The sequence below is a fragment of the Sinohyriopsis cumingii genome, chromosome 8 (assembly GCF_028554795.1).
Source record: "Sinohyriopsis cumingii isolate HCF-2022 chromosome 8, ASM2855479v2, whole genome shotgun sequence".
NCBI classification, from domain to species: domain Eukaryota; kingdom Metazoa; phylum Mollusca; class Bivalvia; order Unionida; family Unionidae; genus Sinohyriopsis; species Sinohyriopsis cumingii.
The window spans coordinates 63738429-63754305 of NC_142968.1; the positions used below are offsets into that span (position 1 = coordinate 63738429).

General features: G+C 36.3%; 1 protein-coding gene across 3 annotated transcripts in view; it reads right to left on the reverse strand.

The window, feature by feature from the left end:
- The window catches only part of LOC149793680 (cyclin-H-like), a 40622-nt gene that overhangs the window by 8668 nt on the left and 16077 nt on the right, over positions 1-15877 (reverse strand). For all 3 annotated transcript variants that reach the window (XM_089967655.1, XM_089967654.1, XM_089967652.1), the window contains exons 5-9: positions 15351-15552; positions 14536-14643; positions 11387-11442; positions 7163-7233; positions 3589-3700 (exon numbers count right to left, since the gene is read on the reverse strand). In XM_089967655.1, the coding sequence (XP_089823781.1) occupies positions 3589-3700; positions 7163-7233; positions 11387-11442; positions 14536-14643; positions 15351-15552 (549 nt within the window). The remainder of the gene's footprint in view (positions 1-3588; positions 3701-7162; positions 7234-11386; positions 11443-14535; positions 14644-15350; positions 15553-15877) is intronic.

Sequence of the window (15877 nt, forward strand, 5' to 3'; positions counted from 1 at the left end):
GACGAATGAAAGCAAACTGCTTCTCCCAATCAGTCCTATATTTTGATCCCATTTCTTTTTCTTGGCTGGTGAAAGTTCATCACTTACTTCCTTTCTTTTTTCAATTCTTGCTGAGAAACTTATCCATTATGTTGATGTGATTTGCTGATGGGGTCAGATAAAGAGAACCACACTGTAAGACATTCTCTTTGTATTTGCGGATGAAAACCGGAAATCAAGCCAGATATGGTAAAGAACTAAGAAACATATCAGACACAGAAAAACCAGATACAGAAACAGGTAAACGGAAAATGTTTTTGTAAAAAAAAAAATGGATTTTTTTTCTCGAGGAGTTGAAAACTTGGTATTTTTTCTTAAAATTTGGGGAATCTGGAGATAGGTCCAAAAATTGGGATTCTCCAATTTTTTCAGTAGTATTGGCAGGTCTGATGTACTCTACCAATTTACAAAATGACAAGGAAGAAACAGTGTGTACATCACCAATTTACAAGGTAGAAAGACCACTCCTATTTTGTCTACAGAAAGCATTACGAATTGAATAAGAAAACAAAATGTTAAGGTCATGTTAATGATAAAAAAAACTCCATTAAATACTAAGGTCAAAGGAGTCTGCATGTATTAATAGCCTTTGCTTCATGATCAGACATCTCAAGTATGAAAAAGGACATTTTTCAGCAAATTATGTTGTGTTGAGAATACTTACTTGAATTCATTAACGTTAGGAACTAAGTTCCACTTCCTTCTAAATCCAGCCTTCCCTAAATGATCTTTTCTTGCTGTTTCATACATATCAAGGGTAGGAACTGAATCCTGCCCATTACCTACCCTTGCCACCACTAGATGTCACTAGTTTTAAGCTAAGCAATTCAGGACTCGTGTTATTATTTCAGCTTCCATGGTAAACCCATGAAAACACAATTACATTAAAATTTCAAGAACTTAAAATGTCTGAATTCTCCTGACCAAACCTATATTTCTAAGTACAGGCTCACTGTTGATGCAAGCTTCAGTGGAGAAGGCCATATTTCCTGCTTTGTCTTTTGATTTACACGTGTTTTCAATTCCACACCTAAAAGAATCTTGTGCTAAGTTCAGTAATGAGTATTCTGAAGTCAAGTTAGTAGAAGGATTTTCTCTTTTCTTCAGTTACAAATAGGATAAGCTCTCAAAAGATTTTTACTGAACGTTTGCTTTTAATTATCAACCAATCATTGACAGCCAAACCCATGCATACTCCATGTAATATTTATCCCTTGTATCCTAATTCCAATTTTTCTGACTAATTAATAATGTTAAGTCCTACATCAACTATGATACCTGCATCGAAGGGAGTTTTAAGTAATGCAATTAGGTAAGCATTCTCTAAAAATCTGCATACATTTTTTCTTTCTACTTCAAATAAATTTCCCGATCACATTAATGTAACAAAAACAAGTTATAAAAGTCCATTCCATTTCAGCTTCAACAACACGTCTACTTTTCCCACCATCTAGCAAACAAACTTCTTCAACCCTCCACCCTAATAACAAAACCTGCCTTGCCTTTTAAACTAATATATTTCACACCTTTGAGTTACATAGTCAAAGTGACTGGAGTAAAAATGAGATGAGAAATGTTTGTTCATCAACTGACATGATATTCTTTTATCTAAATAACGACTTCCTCAAGAAGCAAAAATTCAGCTTGCAATGACTGAGCAGTCACTGTAGATATGTGCCAATGACCACTTAAGTCTGAGAGCAACCACAATCCAGTTAGGAAACACCTGGCCTCTGACTGGAAGGCAGATGAACATTTCATACAAGGTAACTATTTATGTCATTTGGTGGTGAAATTGGAAATGCCATTGTGAACAGGTGACCACTGAGTAAGGTGTAAGGGCAGGTTTGACTATACAACTGGGTCTAGTGGTCATCTGAAATACAGTCATAGGACCCTCCTGCTTAAAATGTTTTGTTTCTGCATAGCTCAACCCCTAAATAAATCTCAGTTAGTTTGAATATGCATGCCTGCCAACTGCCTCTATTAGGTCTCGGACTAAAAACACTGCATTCAAAAGTGCAGCTCACTGAGATTGCTTTGATTTCATGAGCTAAGATCTTCATGAGATGACTCTGTTATTGTGAAACCAGAGTATGCCATTACCTACTTCATCATGAAATGGCTTGACGGGGTTATATCCTCTTTTCTGGTCTTAATAACTGGAAGAAACAAATGTTATCATGTTCCACGACTTTTCCGTGTCCTTCAAAAAAATGCATGAAAGTCTGGACAGATGGACAGTTTCTTGGTGGAACACTTCTCTTGACATATCTATTCAGAAGACAGGATGTACCACAGCTTTCTAACTGCCCACTAATGGCAACATATTCTTGACTACAAAACCTTGCAGCATCTTTAGGATCATAGTACCATCTAATCTGAACTGCAGGTAGTTCAAGTTCACTGAGAGGACCTGTCACTCATTTGCCATGCATCTGAAGCTAAAGCTATCGGGAAACACACTTTGCATGACAGCAACTTCTTCAAAGTTCTGGCTAAAAGCATGAATTTACTTGAATTTGAACCAAGTCAGAGCCCAAGGTAGATTCCACTTTGGAAACAAAGTGGAAGATTCTGGTTTATTTAAGGGAATACTGGCAAGAAAATTGATGGATCTTCATGAAGACCAATATTCCCTCTGCCATGATATCTGAAAGTGTCAGTTATCATGAAACAGAAGCCAACTTTTACTCCACACAAAAAAAATCAATTGTGGATTTAAGGCACTCGAAAAGAGATAATGTTGTTCACTTTGCACAAGTGACTGAACACATGCCACTATTCCTCATAAACCTTCTAAGTGGTGGGTAATCTTCTTCACAAGATTTTTCCCACAACCAAAGGTTTAAATTCTTTCCTTAACTAGGCTTCCCTGACAAGAGCCAGGCATGAAGGACTCAGTCCAGACAGGGATGAAGGACTCTGTCCAGACAGGCATGAAGGACTCAGTCCAGACAGGGATGAAATACCTAGGACTGTGACTGTTTGAGAAGATTCAACTTGACCTGAATCTTCCTGGGCAAATCAAGTAGACAGCTGACCCAGGATTTGTCCCTTCCTGGGAAAATCAAGTAGACAACTGACCCAAGAATTACAATGACCTAATGGTCCAAGAAGTCATGGATTGTATAGCAAAATAAAGTCTCTGTTTCACACCAAAAAGAAAAATTTATAAAAATTCTGATTTTAATCTTTCCGACAGGATCTAGATTAAGTATAAAAAATAAGACAACTTGCAAATAAATCACAAAAATAATCCAAACCTTTCAGCTTCTTTGCTAAAAATCATCAACTATTTAAAGTTAGAGTAACTAATCAAGATAGCAAAAACAGTTGGACCCCTGGTTCAGGTGAACTATAATTGCTCAGTTGATAGAGACAGCATCATGCTTGTAATCCAAAGGTCATGACTTTAATATCCTACCACGTCAACTGAATCTATACTTTTCTGACAAAGGTATTTAGCTATCATTTCACTGACATGAAATAGCAATTAACATGTTAAAAAAGGCAACAAACAAATAAAACAGGACTGAGACAACTTACATTTCACTTTCTGGGTTATTTTCCTGGTTGCGACACAATTCTAGTTTCTTCTGTATGTGTCCAATGTGATCTCTCTGTAATGGCTCCTGGTTCTTCACAATATAGCGGATACCTGGCCAAAAAATAAAGAAAATCTTTTCATACAGAATGCATCGCTTTCTGGACACCATTTTAAAACAAAATTATATAATCAATCAGTTTGATCATGCAGATGCTTCGCATGAGCAAATAGGTGCAGTTTAAAGTGACTGTAAAGTTAGTCTGGTTTCCTGACTAATTTCACGAATTCTAATATGAAACCCAGATCCAAATCAAACATGGACAAATCAATTATCCAGATTTTTCAGGAGCAATCATTTTTCTGTAGTTTTTGCTTGTATGCCCTAACTCTCTATTTTAAGGGTAATTTTCAAGACAACATAATCATAAGGGTTGGCAGGTCTGTGTATATGCAGACCATGGACTATATCAGGTACTGGAAGATCAAGGTTCTATATAATGTACGAGCAGTTCAAGGCCCATACCAGATACTGGATATCAACGTCCATATAATATACTGGCAGATCAGGGTCTATATCAGATACCAAACAAATATAGTCTACAAAATGTACCAGCATATCTAGGTATTATGTACTGGCTGATTTAGATCATTATAAGTACCAGCACAAAAGGGCCCATATCACATAATGTCAGTTTAAAGTCTAAATAACAATCCAGCAGATGAGAGTCCATGCCTAGTACCAGCAAACCAAAAATAATGAACTGGCAAATGGGGGCAGATAACTTAAAGGTCCTAAATAATGTACAGGCAGATTGTGGTCAACATAACATAATGGTATATCAGGGTCTATACAAAGTACCAGAAAGTTAGAACCAATATAATGAACCAGCAGATAAGGATCAATACAATGTGCCATCAGATCAGTATCTATATAAAGTACTTGCAGATCATGGTGGGATCCCTGAGTGAAGAGTGGTCTAAAGCACTCACCGTTACAGATCATTGCCATCTCACCTCTGCTTGCATGGGTTTCAGTCTCAGGTTTGGCCAATGTGGGTAAGTACGAAAGTTTGCTAGCTTCTCGTGGGTTGGTTGTTCTTTTTGGGTTTCCCCCCCCCCCATCCCGAGTGCTTCCTCTGTCATTTATACTGGCTACCATGTATATCCTATCGTGTGCTGAAAAATGCAGATAAACCCTAAAACAACAACAGATCAGGTCTGAGAGATTCATGCTCATTTCTAAACAATATGCCATCAAGGGGACTGTCGCTCAACTGGTTCAAAAAGAACTTCCAGGAATTTATTTCTTCTGAAACAATGTCTGTTATTTTAGGGCTATTAAGATTCTGAAATTAACCATGGTGGCAGGCATAACGAATGTATTTTCATTTAGAACAAACTTTTGATGAAAACTAGATGTTGATTCGGAAGAATTCATGACAAGATTTTCAATATGTTCAATGTGGCTACCATATCTGAGGTCAGATCAGCACCATTTACATTCAAGACCAATTATTCTTCTAATGAAAAAGATCATGCTGATATGACAAGTAACAATATTATTTTCAAGATAGTTGTGATGGTTCCTATACTGGATGTCAAATCAGCACCATTTCCATTTAGTACCAAGTAGAAATCATAAGAAGTCTACTTGTGAGGTGGCCATTTTGGAGATCAGATTGGCACAATTTTTCTTTCAGACCAACTAGACACCATAAGAATTCTTCTTGTGAAAGTTTCATGCTGATCAAGAAGAAAAGCATTAGTAAAACTTTCAATACAGCAATTGCAATACTGGATGTCCTGCCAGCATTATTTGCAGTCTCCTGGTGAAAACTCCACACCAATATGACTTTCTATTCAGGAGTAGTACCAACAACAATTTTCAAGATGGCTGCCTTAATGACAATACTGGACATAAGATTGGCATCATTTCCAATTAAAACCAACAAGACATCATAAAACATCTATCAGTGAAAATCACATGCTTATACAACCATTCAGTCAGTTGGAGTAGCAATAAGATTTTCAAGATGATCTATGTGGTGATTATATCAGTTGTCCATGCAACACCATTTTCGCTTAGGACCAGCCAGATATCATAAGAAATCTTCTGACGAAAATCCCATGTAGATGATTTTCCATTCAGGAGTAGCAATAACAAGATTTTCAAGATGATTGCCATGTTGGACATCAGACAGGCACCATTTTCGTTTGGGACTGACTAGGCAAAATAAGAATTTTTTAATGAAACCAAAGTTGGTATGAACATCCATTGAGAAGAAAAAACTGAAATCAAGATTTCAAAGAGAGTTTCTGTGGTGGCCATAATGGATGTCTCTGAGCAGATATTTTTTCATTAAAACTGATTAGACATCAAAAGAAGTCTTCTGGTAAAAGCTGATATCAATATGACTTCCTGTTCAGGAGGAGAAGCAAAAAAAAGGATTTCAAGATGGCTGCCATGGTGGCTATATTGAGCATCAGATCAGCACCATTTTCATTAAGGACCAACCAGACATCATAAGAAGTCTTTTCATTAAAACTCAATGCTGAGACGACCATCCATTCAGGAGTAGTGATAACAATATTTTCAAGACGGCTTCTGAGGTGGCTACAATAGATGTCTTAGCAGCACCATTCTGATTAAGACCAACTAGACTCTGAAGTAAGAATGTGTGATTTGGATTTTTAACGTAGCTTTAACAATTTTTCAGTCAAATCACTATGATGTCTGCAGTGTAAAAGTTTTATAGAGATGTCTAGTACTGGGGCATCATATCATGCCGCAGACATGTAGCATAATGTCCCATCCAGTTACATTATCCTGACATCAGGCCAACCAGTCCTAACACTATCCTCTTAATGCTAAGCGCCAAGTGAGGCAGCTATTAGTACCATTTTGTATGTCTTTGGTATGACTCGGCCGAGGATTGAATCTACAACCTCCCACATCCGAGACAGACGCTGTAACCACTAAGCCACCAGAGCAGTGACTTTGAAGTGAGAGTGTATGAAAAATTCTGTTGCAATCTTCCAAGTAGTTTAGAAATAGTATTGTAACAGTCTTGTGTTAATGGACAGATTGATGACGGAACAAATCAACTGAATGTGCTAACATTGGACATCATATTTTCAAAGCCTACCAGAGTTTATTTCTTAAATCATTCATATTTATATAACTGCCCATTTTCTTCAAATGATGATTTCCCTTGTAAATGTTCAGTTCTAGAACAGACCCTGTCTAGACTGTTCTGTTTATAATTAGAAAGCAGAAAGTGTAAACCCTTATCTGCTGGTGCATTATATAATTGCACATCTGCTGTTCACAGTAGCTTGTGTGCTATATGAATTGATACTACATCTGTTTGAGTTCACTGAATTATCTATTGGAAAGGATTTGCCAAAGTAAACTGTTATTTATTTTACTTTTTTGGACATGTTAGGGATGGTGCACCAGGATGACATGAAAAGTAAGGGTAAGGTTTCAGTAGAAGGAACAAACTGTTTGATTCATTTTAGAAACCTAATACAAGTTACACAGAAAATGTATGATTTACTAGAACCACTTACGCTTAATCTGGTAAATTGTCTTTCTCAGTTCATCTTCCTTTGCCCCTACTAACAAGACATCAGTCACATAACTGTAAGAAAGAAGACAAAAATATAAATATATCAAGGGCAAATCCAAAAATATCATTTGAGAAGTGGGCATAAACAATACTGCAAAGCATCTGAGGAAGCATTTCCAAAGCTTAATTATAACCATCTAACTGTAAAAAGAAACTTACTTAAGGAAGCATTCCAGTGTTTCCATTGGATCTGCCACCTCTTTTAGATCTACCCCTGTATACATCTCTCACTCACTGTACAGTGCTAGTTGGATTCCATAATGTCAGTGGTCCCCTGTATACATCCCTACCTCACTGTAAAGTGATAGTTGGATTCTATAATGTCAGTGGTCCCCTGTATATATTCCTCCCTCACTGTACAATGCTAGTTGGATTCCATAATGTCAGTGGTCCCCTGTATACATCACTCCATCACTGTAAAGAGCTAGTTGGATTCCATAATGTCAGTGGTTCCCTGTATACATCACTCCATCACTGTAAAGTGCTAGTTGGGGTCCATAATGTCAGTGGTCCCCTGTATACATTCCTCCCTCACTGTAAAGTGCTAGTTGGATTCGACAATGTCAGTGGTCCCCTGTATACATCACTCCATCACTGTAAAGTGCTAGTTGGGGTCCATATTGTCAGTGGTCCCCTGTATATATTCCTTCCTCACTGTAAAGTGCTAGTTGGGGTCCATAATGTCAGTGGTCCCCTGTATATATTCCTCCCTCACTGTAAAGTGCTAGTTGGATTCCATAATGTCAGTGGTCCCCTGTATACATCCCTCCCTCAGTGTAAAGTGCTAGTTGGGGTCCATAATGTCAGTGGTCCCCTGTATACATTCCTCCCTCAATGTAAGGTGCTAGTTGGGGTCCATAATGTCAGTGGTCCCCTGTATATATTCCTCCCTCACTGTAAAGTGCTAGTTGGGGTCCATAATGTGTATGTATGATTTGGATTTTTAATGTAGTTTTAACAATTTTACAGTCATACAGCTACGATGTCTACAGTTTATAGTGGTGTCTATCACTGGAGTATCATGCCGCAGACATGTAGCATGATGTCCCACCCAGTCACATTATAATGACACCAGGCTGACCAGTCCTAACACTAACCTCTCAATGCTGAGTGCCAAGCGAGGCAGCTGTTAGTACCATTGTTTTAATAAGTCTTTGGTATAACTCAGCCAGGGATCGAATCCACGACCTCCTGCATCCGAGCCAGATGTTCTAATCACTAGGCCACCAGAGCGGTTACTATTATTTATGTACATAAATACCAGACATCTTAACCAATTTTAACACTAACCTCTTAATGCTGAGCGCCTAGCGAGGCTGCTGTTAGTACCATTTTTGTAAGACTTTGGTATGAATCGGCCAGGGTTCGAAACCATGACCTTCCACTTCCAAGACGGATGCTCTAACCACTAGGCCACCGGAACAGTCATTGTTATTTTTACTGTTATTATTACATTATCAATATTGCTTTATGCACAGTACAACAAATGTAAAGCATAATTACAGGCATGTTATTCCCTCCCAAATTTATGTTCCACCCAAGACTACTGTATCCTACTCACTTTAATCCATCCTAGAAATGAAATCATTACAGATATCATTAAATATATCCTCCGGTCTTATCTTATTAATACCATAAAAATATCTCGAGTCAATTGCTCAACTCACCAAGATCAAAAGACTGTCAGCTTGTGTGTGAAGTCCATGATGAACAAAAAATCAAAAATTGGCAGTGTATGGCAATTCATCATGACCTATGAACCAAAACTTCACCTGCTTTACAGATGTGTAAGGGTGGCCGAGTGGTCTAAAGTACTGTCCGTTAAGGATCACTACCATCTCACCTCTGTCTGCGTGGGGTAAAGTCTCGGATTCAGCTAAATTAAAAATGTGGGTATGTGAGAAAGCTTACCAGTAGCTTCTCGTGGGTCTGTGGTTCTTTCCAGGGTTTTCCTAGGTTCTTCCTCCACCATTAATACTGACCACCATATATAGCCAATCGTGTGCTGAAAAATGTCATTAAACCCTACAACAACAACAACAACGACAACAGATGTGTAAACTTAGCTGTAATTCACATGAAAACAGAAGATATTTAATGATACCAGTCTCACTGGCCCAAAAGGCAACTTCCATTTCTGCCATGATAACACGGCTACTTTTCCCACCATCCAGCAAACAAACTGTTTCAACCCTTTGCCCTTATTACAAAAACTGCATTGATTTTTAATCTGATCTAATGACACCTTTGAGTTACTCCGACAACATGACTAGAGGTATGAGTGCAAGCAAACTAGACAACGTTTGCACATTGAATCACATTATTCCCTTGTAAAAAATGCTTTCCTCATGAAGTAAAAATTCAGCTGTCATAGACTGAACAGTCAATGTAGATACAGTCTAGTGACTACTTAAGGCAGGGTGAAACCATTGCTTGGTTAGGAAACACCTGGCTATTCACCACAGAAGGCAGGTGACTGTTACATACAGGACATTTATATAGTCAATCTGCTTGTGAGGACTGATTGGCCATTGTGAACAGGTGACTGGTGAGAAAAAAATGACCATTAGGATAGTCTTACATACCTCTGAAGCAGTGTATCCCCCAGGGGTGTAAAATTGAGGGTAAAAAAAAAACCTTGGTGTCAGAACTGGGGGTCAAATAAAAAATGTGGGGGTCAAAAATGTACTGACAAATTTTCATATGACTCGTACTTTTTCAGCTTCAAATAGGATATTGCAACTTGCACAACAGTCTCTCTCTCTAAACATACAAATAAATCAACATGCACAATTAACAAACAAATGCATTGTCCGTTCAAAGAATAATTTTATTAGTTCATTTTTCTTTTAAAGTCATTCTTTTAACAGTCTCCTGATAATCAATATGAAGCAATATTATAGCCCAAAACAGTGCATACAAGCCAATAGAAAAGCCAAATAAATCTTTAACAACATGGCAGTCAAATTACTGCCTTTCATAAAATGTGTACTATCATTGGTTTCATTGTACTTCGTCCTAGAACATATTTATCCCAATATCAAGGAGGATAATGATTATCTTCTTTCTAATAAGTTACACTTGAACTTTAAGAACTATCTTTTATTGCAGCAAAGTTAAAAACCAACAAAATCTGCAATGACCCACTGACTTTGTAATCCAAATAATGCGTTTGTCTCTGCAAGTTTACTGATTTCTTTGTTGTGAAAGAATGTCTTGGGTTATAATGTGTTCTCCAGATATCTTGTGGCGAACAAGGGTAGATTTTTAGAAATTCTAAAACACTGTCGAGAAAGGATTATTCAGTTTTGCAGTCTTCGCAATCAGGCAATCATAAGTCACGCCGGTAATCATAATGTATGAATACTGTATTCCAGTCAAGGGCATTATTTTCTCCATTTTTCATTAAGGTTAGATCCACAGTTACTCTTCTGTGTTCTGCTTCTTTCACTTTATTCGCTAATGATTTTTAGTGCATGGCATTTTCATCTGGAGATCACTTTCTAGTGCATCAAGCAATGAGATTAAACATCTAGATGACGGCTTGCTGAGCTTAATGGAAATCGCGTGAGAGCTCGAGAGATTAGGGGAAGCTACTCCCTCATAACATTGCCTATGCTAGTCTGGTTCATTGTTTCGAATGTTCCCTGCGTTGCACTCTGCTATACGAATAGAGGAGCGCAAGGTAAGGAGCAAACACAGCGGGGAACCAGTCAATGCCTATGCTCGAAGTAAATACGATGCCATCCATCGTCCAATGCATTGGGTATTAAATAAATCCTGATCACATTATGAAAATCCTTTGTGTCAAAAAAACGCACAGCAACAAAATGTGTGCGTCAATTTTCTCCAGCGGAAAATATGACCATATGACACAAGAGTAATGCATATATTCTACATACATTTCACTTTGTCACGGTAGCATGCCCTATGACTTTTACAACAATGTTGCTGAATACATCTCTTAATGGATCCAATTAGTTCTTTCTAGATTTACTTAAATTAAGAACTAAAAAACATATGATGATATGCAACGCTGTATTTATCTGCTATTATTTCATTACACGGTCAACACACTTTTCAATATACTCATCATTTTTATCTAAAAGCCAAACATGGCCTACTGTTTCAAGTTTGTCACTTCATTCTGAATAGTATCACTTGCCTTTCCAAGTTCATGCTTTCTTTCGAGCCACTGGATAGCACAGCGGCAAGTGCTAGCTGTAACAAAAAAGAAAATGTGTTGCCTAATCATAAAATACTAACAATTAGTCTTATATAAGAATCATCATTATCTTCTAAGCAGCAGGTCTACATTTAATAACTGAAATGTTTTACGGATAATTTATAGCAGGTCTACATTCAACAGCCAAAGTGTTTTAATGGATAATTTATACCAGCTCTATGTTCAATAAACCAAAGTGCTTGATGGATTATTTACAGCAGGTTAACATTCAATAACCAAAGGGCTTTATGGATAATTTATAGTAGGTCTATATTCAATAACCAATGTTCTTTATTGATAAGTTATAGCATTTAATAATGGGCTAACAGTTTGTGGCAGTCAAAAAAAAAACAAAGAAGAAAATCAGAAACATGGTTGAAACATACAACACTTAAAGCATTTTTCTGATTAACAGGACTGTGTACAAATTTTCAAAACGCAGGTACTGTATATACTCACTGACAAAGTATATCCAACTGTAAACAACACACTCTTACCTTCCATAGTATAATGCACCAGCATATCAGAATCTATGTTAAATTCTACTAATTACTCCTAACAATGTATGCAGACCCAGATCTGCTGGAACATTATACAACAGCAGTTCTAGGTCTGTGTAATTTGCACATGGACTTGACTTATATGTAAATTTGGTAAAATTTAATGTGAAATAAATATCTTTAATTAAAATGAAAGCAAATATGCATGTATTAGACTTTCTGTACATACTATTAGAGGGTACAAAAATCAAGTGACTAACCAATCAGATAACGTAAAAATTAATTTCTGGTCACAAAGAATGTACTGAACTGACAAACATCAATGAATGTTCCAAGAACATTCCTCTCCCTCATCAAGTGCTTCTTTTCATGATTAGTGGTCTATGGAAATTGTTCATTATAAATATATGTAAACAGAAACTTGTAGAGTACACAGAGGGCATTCAGCACTTTATATTTCCAGAAAAATGGTGTACAGGAACTGCCATTAATTGAATTCCTCATTCAATTAATGACAAAATAAATTTAGAAGGTTCTTAATAACCAACGCTTCTGACCTGACACATTGCCCAAAATCACTTTGTACTTCTCAATATAGCAGATATTGATTCAAGTCACCCAATTTAGCAATTTTAATCAATTAATATGTAATAAAATGTTTTTAAAGTACAAATTTTTGTGCTGCTAATTCTGTTAGACCCAAACTATATCCTGTAATGACTATAAAGGAGCAAGCATCATAGATCTTACTGACAAATCATTAAATGTTTCAGTTAATTCTCTAATTTTTCTTTCTAATTACTCATCAGACTGAATAAAAGAGAAATGTTACAGCTTCAGCTTATGCATTTGTGATGCTAGTCATTCCAGGTCCCCATAGTCTTAAAATAGCCTGGACTCTCAACTAAGTCCCTGTTAAACTAAAACACTGCAGTGCATGGCTAACATGGTAGCCAGCTAATGGCAATTGTGTCACTTTATGGAGCTGTAATTTTCAGCCTTTACAATATTAGAACATTAGCAAATGTCACAGAGAGCATATATCACTGCAAAAGCATATTTTACAATAAAAGCATATATCATGGCATGCCTTGTTTAACATTATGTACATGCCTTGTTTAATGTGCAAAAAATCTCTTTCATTAAAATGAAAGCAAATATGCATGTATTAGACTTTCTTTACAAACAATAAGAGGGTACAAAAATCAAGTGACTATCCAATCAGATAACTTAAAAGTTAATTTCTGGTTACAAAGAATGTACTGAACTGACAAATATCAATGAATGTTCCAAGAACATTCCTCTCCCTCAACAAGTGCTTCTTGTCATGATTAGTGGTCCAGGCCTTGTGTAATATTCTGTACTGCCTTGTGTAATGTTACATACATGAATTATGCAATGTTCTGAACATGAATTGTATAATGTTATGCACATGAATTGTATAATGTTATGCACATGCCTTGTGTAATGTTATGTACATGCCTTGTGTAATATTATGCACATGCCTTGTGTAATGTTATGCACATACATTTTTTAATGTTATGAATATGAATTGTGTAATGTTACACTCATGCTTTGTGTAATGTTATGTACATGAATTATGTAATGTTATGTACATGAATTGTGTAATATTATTCACATGCCTTGTATAATGTTATGCACATGAATTGTGTAATATTAAGTAAATGGCTTGCATTTTGTTATGCACATGAATTGCGTAATGTTGTGCACATGAATTGTGTAATGTTATGTACATGAATTATGTGATGTTCTGAACATGAATTGTATAATGTTATGTACATGAATTATGTATTATGCACATGCCTTGTGTAATGTTATGCATATCGATTGTGTAATGTTATGTACATGAATTGTGTAATGTTATCCATATGCCTTGTGCAATGTTAGGAATATGAATTGTATAATGTTACACTCATGTCTTGTGTAATGTTATGTACATGAATTGTGTAATGTTATGCACATGCCTTGTGTAATGTTATACACATGAATTGTGTAATGTTATGCACATGAATTGTGTAATGTTATGCACATGCCTTGTGTAATATTATGCACATGCCTTGTGTAAGGTTATGCACATGCCTTGTGTAAGGTTATGCACATGAATTATGTAATGTTATACACATGAATTGTGTAATGTTATACACATGCCTTGTGTAATATTATACACATGCCTTGTGTAATATTATGCACATGCCTTGTGTAAGGTTATACACATGAATTATGTAATGTTATACACATGAATTATGTAATGTTATACACATGAATTATGTAATGTTATACACATGAATTGTGTAATGTTATACACATGCCTTGTGTAATATTACACACATGCCTTGTGTAATATTATGCACATGCCTTGTGTAAGGTTATACACATGAATTATGTAATGTTATACACATGAATTATGTAATGTTATACACATGCCTTGTGTAATATTATGCACATGCCTTGTGTAATATTATGTAATGCTATGACCTGGCATCAAACTTTTATAAAATTGAAAATATGAAAAGGAAGGACAAAATATTATATCAATAATGACAAATGATGAAGATCATATGGACTTACCTGTGAAGGAGAGAAAAGTAGACATGCATCAGTCGCCAAAGATTTATCCAGGAATTCCTCAGCTCCTTTTCTCAGTTTCTCGACATCATCAACGCCCTTGAATTTGGTCTATAAAACAAAAAGAGAGAAGAAATTATAGCTACAGCTATGATTAAAATGACTGTTAAATGCCATGGTCTTGCCAAATAAGATTAAGGTAAATGTTTAATTGTTTTCTGTTACAGAGGGTGCTTTGGTAAAACTATTTCAAATGGTTACTGAAAGGTCATACCTCCTTTGATTTGAATATTCTTGATACACTGTTTGCAACCAATTAGTCTAAAAGTAAATTGAAAATGTATAACTTACAGGATATAACTGAATATCGCATTGTAGACAGATGACTTACCTGGAGGCATGCCTCCATCAGTTATAATTGCCCATGCATACACAAAACAAAATGTCATCTAATCAGCCCCATAACTATGATCGCATCAACCAAATAAATCATTCAAACAATATTTTTGGAAAGACTCATTCTCACAACAAAAATTTGATTTGGTGATGATCTCAATGAGCCACATCTGAGTTCTGATGAACCACACCCAAGTCTTAATGAGTCACATCAGAGTCTTGATGAGCCACACCGGTTTCAATGAGCCACACCTGAGTCTGATTGAACCTGAGACTAGTAAGCCTTTTCGATCAAGCACCATGGAAGCCAACAAGACAGAGCATCTAGCATTTGTTTGTTTAATTTATTTATTTCACTTTTCCGTTATGTGTGAACCAGAATCTTTAAAAACACAGAACAAAGGTATGTGACTTAGATATACCTTTAGGTCAATAAAGAAACCCTCCAGTGGCCTGAAGGGGTTGTGTACAGTAAGGTGGTAATGAAGCTTGTCCATTAGCAGTAGTTCAAAGCCCAGAATAATGCTGGCAAATTTCTCCCGGTCTCCTTTTAGGTTACCCACAAACTGACTGATATTGACATTAAATTCTTCCACCTTGCTAGCCAAGTATACTGATGTCAACCTGAAAGCAGAGATAAACAGTACTATTTCACACAAGGCAATTCTCAAAGTAGTTTTAGAGGGGTAGTAATAAGAAAATTGTGCTAACAGGTGAATAGATGATAGACATCAGACCATCTCATAAGCTCTTCTGGACCAGAATAGCCAAATATGGAAAGAAAGGAAAAATTGTAAATAGCAAATAATTTGAAAAAGAACAAAACTGCACCCTACACATTAATGAAACAATGCTGGCTTTCCAATTTAAAGCAAAGACAGTCAGAAAACTGAAAAGTTGTGCTTAATTTGAAATAGCTAACATGTATATGCAAAAGTCTCATATATTA